Consider the following 6887-nt stretch of genomic DNA (forward strand, 5'->3'; position numbering starts at 1 on the left):
CCATGTGGATTTTCCACTGGGCCCACCACTTGGCTTCCAGAGGCTGCCCAGACAGCCCAGTGAATAGTATCACAGAGTTTTCTTCAGTAGCAGATCTAGATTTTGGCCACATGCAAGGCTGGAAACAGATGTAAAATGATGATTCAATGCTGCTACCACCTAGGGCTAGGTCTCATGCAACCAGGGTTTGCATCCAGGGCTCCAAACAGCCAAATAACAGTGCATCTGGCAGTGCAGCCATGCACAGCCAGATTTCGGCTACAAGACCAGTAGAACAGATCTGTATTTTTACTTAAAATTCTCAGATCTTCCATGCTTCATACTTGCATGGCAGACCTAGAGCAGTTCTAGGCAGTTCCCAGCTGTTCTGGGCTGCCGGAGAGTAGAAAATCATCCAAAACACAGGCATTCAAAGGGAGCAACAGGTAGGGGCAGTGATTATATACCTGAGCTGAGCTTGGGTGCCACGAAATCTGAGCTCAGATGTGTGAGCTGCTCCTCCCTTCCTTCCTTCTTCCCTTTTTTCTTCTTCTCCCTCTCTTTTCCTCTCTTTTCTTTCTTCTCCCTCTTCTTTTCTCTCCCACGAAATGAACAGCACCAAAGGCTCTAAATGAGCCCAAGGCTCACCTATTTATAGGCCCAGCCCATACTAGGGTCTGTTTGGCTGCTAAGGCCCTTTTTCAAAATGAGTTTTTAGACTGTTTCTCAGTGATTTTGGGCACACTGATGGGGTCCACAGTGAACCAAGGGTATGAGGTGGTCCCTCAGACTCCCCTCTACCTATGGAGGGTGCCCATGTCCAATATGAGTGGTCCCCATAATTTAAAATCAATTTAATATGTTGTTTTGCACTCAGGGCGATGTCTCTGGGCCTTGTCTGCATCGCCCAGTGCATCGCCCAGAGATTTTAGCAAGGCTGAATCTCAGTGGGGCTTACATAGGGATTTGACCCATGGTTAGGGCATTGTCCCCACATGCCAATTGGAGTTTTTACACACTTTTCCAGGGGTGGGTCCCACTATTATGGAGAGGAAAGAGATTACCTGGAGTCCAGGCCATACATAATGCTATGAGTTGTGTAGCTGCAAGGGTCAGTGATCCATCTATTGACAGGTACATAGGATGATCCACACAGGGTTTCTTCATCAATCCGAATCACTGGAGTGATACTCCACGGTGTTCTTGATAGCCTGGTCAGGGGTTCCTATCCTTCAATCAAAATTCCAGTCAGTCAGGAGCAGGGTTTGACATAGGGGACAGTGAGATTCTGGTCCAGGTTTGGTGGGTAGCCATTTTCCTTTCATGTGAATTTCCATCTCTTGTTGTAGTCTTGTCATGTGTCAATATGCTCCTTTAGGGTTTAGGGGACATGAATAATGTATAGAAATTTGGAGTTAGGTTTCTTCAATGAATTAACGGTTTCAGCTATTTCGAGCTAAATAGTTATGATCTTTCCCCTGAAATGGTCTCATTTTTCTGTCATTTTATTAGCATTCCTTGCAACGTAGTGGAAGAGAGGAATCTGAAGTTCTCCACTTTCTTCAATGTTTCTGGGCTTGGCCAAAAACTCGATTCTCTAACATCTCAGCTTCCATGGTGTTGTCTACAAGGATACCTGTCACTCATTTGGGGAAGATGAGTTATAGGTTTTTTTTTTTTGCAAGGGCATTTTTATAACGTTACCCTTTGATTCTAACACTGTTACTCTGTTAGTCATAAACTGACGTAATGGGTGTATGTGTTAACATTTGTAAACCTCAGGGGGTACGCAAAATTATCCAAACCTCAGGGCATTTCCTTTCATGTGAATTTCCATCTCTTGCTGTAGTCTTGTCATGTGTTAATATGCTCCTTTAGGGTTTGGGGGACATGAATAATGTATAGAAATTTGGAATTAGGTTTCTTCAATGAATTAACGGTTTCATCTATTTCGATCTAAATAGTTATGATCTTTCCCCTGAAATGGTCTCATTTTTCTGTCATTTTATTAGCATTCCTTGCAACGTAGTGGAAGAGAGGAATCTGAAGTTCTCCGCTTTCTTCAATGTTTCTGGGCTTGGCCAAAAACTCAGTTCTCTAACATCTCAGCTTCCATGGTGTTGTCTACAAGGATACCTGTAACTCATTTGGGGAAGATGAGTTATAGGTTTTTTTTCTTGCAAGGGCATTATTATAACTTTACCCTTTGATTCTAACACTGTTACTCTGTTAGTCATAAACTGACATAATGGGTGTATGTGTTAACATTTGTAAACCTCAGGGGGTACGCAAAATTATCCAAAACTGGGGGGTAAAATTATACTTTCATTAAACCTCAGGGGTGGTATGTGTAAATTACCCATAAATAAAAATAATTTGGGAAGAAGTTCAGAACTCCGTCTAACCTTTTAAACACTCTTAACTACAACAATATTAGAAGTTCAGAACCCGTTGCCTAAAGCACAACTGGTTTAGAGTGTACTCTCATGAAGAACTGTTAAAACTCCAAACTTGTCCACTTTTCTTACTTCAAGTCAAAAAGATGAATTTTACAAAACACCCATCTAGTACCGGAAAAGGGTAGATACTGCCTTCATGATCTTTTGGTTGCCTTTGGTATCATGTAAAGTCTAGCTTCAACACCACTCTTTGTAACAAAATGAACAGACCGAAAGATCCAATTAATTTTATACCGAGTAATTTAAGAATCTCAGGAAGAACCAAGATTCGTAATATCCTTGGAAAGAGGAAAAGCAAATCCACCCATTATCTAATATTTGGCCTCACATAAAGAGGATATCTTATAAGATTATAAAGCCCCAAAAGTAAAACATGAAAATGAAGCTAGAATAGGCAATCAAAATTCGTCAACAACAGTAGTTAATATTAAAAAGTCCAAGCAGAACCTGGAAGTAGGAAAATGAAGGAATGAGAAACATAAGTACATCAATTTTTTTCAATGTTAATGTTTCCCAACTGGATATATGAATGTGTTAGTGCCTTGGTTTACATTTTTTTCAGAAGCACTGGAATGGTCTTTGGTGGTTATTGTCTTCTACCAAGCATTTTGATTTTCATCTCATTAGACATTAGTCACACACTGGATGATTTATATACTTTTCTGATACTCCTACATGTCTTGCAGGTGCCCTTTTGTGTGTGTGTGTGTGTGTGTGTGTTTATAGCTATAATGAAGTATAACATTGAAGAAGAAGTGAGAAAGGATTAGGGGACAAAAACCTGTATATAGCTTGAAAGCAGTTGGGAGAGCCCTCTGTTTTATAACCCGCCGGATCTCTGATTTGTTGTGGCTATAGAGTCCAGGGTCAATGATGATAGGTTTTCCTCTCTTATTCCAACAAAGTTTAAAGCAAGTTAGTTAATATTGTTGCACTAACTTCACAACTAAATAATCAAAGAGTATTTAAGGAGTATGAATTTGAATTACAACAAAGACAGATAAAAAAGTGCAGAAAAGTTTCACACATTTTCCAACAACCCAAATGGTTGTTGTGCTGTATGAAATTGAGATCTTTAGGCAGGTCAGAGAAGGCATGGATCAGATCTGAGAAAAGGGTCACAAATTATGCAATTAGAAAGAAACCTAGAACAAGAAGAACAGAAGGGGAGAAAGAAAATTAGGGGCACTCACCTTACCATCTTGAGTAATTAAGGGATAGTCAGAAGCACTGAGATTAATAAACCAGTCCCAATTGCAGGTCCTCTGAAGCATGGCCATGGCATGGAGAGTGGTGGCAAGCATAGTGGGTCCTCTGTAGGTCACCAAATTCGATTTCTGCACCACCCAAACATTACCCATCTCGGCAAAAACTGGGTTGCTGGAGACGAATTGGATTAGCTCCAGATGCTCTGTCGTCATCGCATTGTGGTCCACGTGGAAGAGGTAGTAATTCCCCGGGTGGTAGAATGCTTGCAAAGCATGTTTTAGCTTTGCAAGGTCTCCCTTCGACGCAGAGATACGGTAGGCAAAAATTACAGGGTATGGAATTTGGGATTTAGGAAGATGAATTGTGGTTACTGGCCGGAATCCGATGGCGAGTCTGGTTAGTATTGTGGGGATGAAGAGGAGGGTGAAGAGGTGTAATGTTACGAGGAAGGAGATCATTAATTCTTTGATGCCCATTAAAGACAGGTTGCAGATCATTAATTCTTTGATACCTTCTCATTAATATTAATTCCAGATTTTGAAGAATATGAAAATATTCTTAACTATAATTATGGTAGAGAATACTAAAAAAAAGAGATACAGATATGGGAAGAGAAGATTGATCTCTAGGAGAGAGATGTGGAATGGAAGGAAAGGATATCCTCGTATTGAAAAAATAAGGAAAGAATTAGATAAAGAATAATGAAAAAAAATGGTATTTAAATAAAAAGAAAGGATAAAATTGTCAAGTGAAAAAGTAGCCACGAAACATGAGTTCATGCACTTATATAATAGTATGATATATGAGTAAGCCAAAATAAACAAACTCAAACAGTCACCTAAACCCACTCACCGATTGTTCATTATAACACTTGTATCCACGAATCGATTCCCATTTAGGTCACTATTCAGTATGTGTAAAGATGCCTAGGGAGGTGTGTAAGAATGTTAGGAAAGGTAGGGAAGGCCTCATAGAGAAGCCCCCGAAGTTACAGAAGTTATAGATCTTTAGAACAGCATCGGATGTAGGGTCAGATTCAGACAGGGTCTTGCATCTGACCTTGCATCCGATCCTTCCTACAGGCTTAGGCCCCATCGAATGCAGCATTGGATGCACGCAGGACACTGCATCCGATGCTACCCAGGTTTGCATTTTCAAGGTTTTTAACAGCCCATTTGCCCCATTTGGTCCTTTAAGCTCTAAGGCTAGGGAGGGGATGTCCTAGGGTCTATTAGGATCTTAGAAGTACCCATCACCTATATATTAAGGGGTTTTAAAGGATCAATCACTTCATATCCAGATTTGGGGTTTCCTTTGGTGGTTGGAACCCTAGATCAAGAGATTCAGTTGGAGATCTCAAAGGACGTAAAGAAATAGGACAGCATCCTAACAATGGGATGCCATACACAGTTCAGGCCAACCATTTGGGTTCCAAGAGGAAAACCCAAGCTTAGGGATGAAACCCAAAGAGCCATCCAAGCTCAAAACAAGAAAGGGAAAAGAGAAGGGGGAAAGAGGAGAGGTGTTCTTGGCCTACCTGGTTTGAGGTACACAGGAGGTTCTCTCTTTATAGATCCAAGCTCATGCAACCGATCCCCTCTTCTTCACCTCCTTCCTCTCCTTGCTAACTCTCTCTCTCCATAACTTCCTTCTCCTTGAATGATTAGGTTAGGTAAGAAATGAACTAAGACTAATGACTAGTCCTACCCACCTCATTTATAGCAAATACTCCTATTAGGGCCTATTTGGTTATGATCTCATTAGATGTCTACCTAGGATCTGTTTGGGTGAGGTTCTTTAATTTCCCAAGTACATTAAAGCATGACTTGGGCCCTATAAGCCCATTCAAGAGGTCACCAAAATAAAAGGAAGACTAGGGTAAGAGTCAACTGATACAGGGCACCAACAGCACCCTAGACATTGGGCATGTGGGCCCCACACAAGGTCTTACTCAAAAGAGACTTGAAGGCATCATCGGATGCAGGGTCGGATGTAGCCAGTAACCTTACATCTGATGCGAACAGGAAGACAGTTCCCACTTCAAGAGGTCAGGGTTTTTGTACCATACTTCAAGGGCTTTAAGAGGGAAGTAAGCACATAACAAAATCAGGTCAATAACTTAGCCATCGCTCGTCATGGTATATCCTCCGTGATCCTGAAGAGCTTCCCCACCGCGATGCCAAGTTCATCACTAAGTGAAGTGTCTAAATGGGGGGGACACGGGGTGTGCCCTCCGGTACTCCTCGCTCTTAGGGCTGGTACTAGGAGGGTAATCGACGAAGTCGCCATCGACGAATTTTCCCCATCGTCGGTTGAGGAACCTTTCTTCGACGGGCAAACCTGTGAAGTGATCAATGATCTTATGACTGGGCTTGACCACCATGGCGAACAACTCACTGGCATACGTGGCAGCACCATCTATACGTCACAAGGATAGCAATAAAATATTAGGGCCTCGGGTGCGGTTATAACACCTAAGTCCTTGGTCTAAAAATTTTGTTGTAAGTAAGCCTTTACCTCAGCAATGCCTGACACATCATCACCAGAAATAATAATATCATCAGCGTACACAACCAAAACCACCAACTTGCCATCATGACGACGAACAAACACAGAATGATCAGAGTAACACTATGAAAAACCGCACGATACTACCATGGCACTGAACTTATCAAACCATGCTCTTGGTGATTGTTTAAGGCCATAGATTGCTTTCTGCAATTTGCACACCCGAGTACTACTCTCCCCCTGAGCAACATATGCAGGTTGTTGCTTCATATACACCTCCTCATGAAGATCACCATATAAGAAGGCGTTTTTAATATCCAACTAAAACAAGGGGCAATCAAAATTAACTGCCATAGAAATAAGAAGGTGAACAGAACTCAGCCGAGCAACGGGAGAGAAGGTCTCAAAGTAGTCCACACCATATGTCTGTGTATACCCCTTGGCAACCAGACGGGCTTTAAGCCGCTCAACAGAACCATCCGAAAGGTATTTAACTGTGTAAGCCCAGCGACACTTAACAAGTTCCTTCCGAGGAGGTAGATCTACCAAATTCCAAGTGTGACGAGATAAAAGAGCATCCATTTCCAAATCTATGGCCTTCTTCCAACCAGGAAGACAAAGAGCCTCAGTATGAGTTTTGGGAATAGGGTTGGAAGACAAGGACAAGGCAAAGTTATGAACAGATGAGGGTAAGTGAGCAAGGGACACATACTTATCAATAGAATATAAGAC

General features: G+C 41.7%; 1 protein-coding gene across 1 annotated transcript; it reads right to left on the bottom strand.

Annotated features, from left to right (window-relative positions):
* Positions 1-2767: 2767 nt before the first annotated feature.
* LOC122662489 (beta-glucuronosyltransferase GlcAT14A-like) lies at positions 2768-4134 on the bottom strand. The gene is made up of 4 exons (XM_043858142.1): positions 3637-4134; positions 3466-3544; positions 3220-3335; positions 2768-2885 (listed from the first exon to the last, which is right to left on the bottom strand). The coding sequence occupies exons 1-4, from the start codon at positions 4121-4123 to the stop codon at positions 2866-2868; spliced, it is 702 nt and encodes a 233-aa protein (XP_043714077.1). The 5' UTR covers positions 4124-4134; the 3' UTR covers positions 2768-2865.
* Between the last annotated feature and the right edge of the window lie 2753 nt (positions 4135-6887).

This window comes from Telopea speciosissima, chromosome 5 (assembly GCF_018873765.1).
Source record: "Telopea speciosissima isolate NSW1024214 ecotype Mountain lineage chromosome 5, Tspe_v1, whole genome shotgun sequence".
In the NCBI taxonomy this organism is placed as follows: Eukaryota; Viridiplantae; Streptophyta; class Magnoliopsida; order Proteales; family Proteaceae; genus Telopea; species Telopea speciosissima.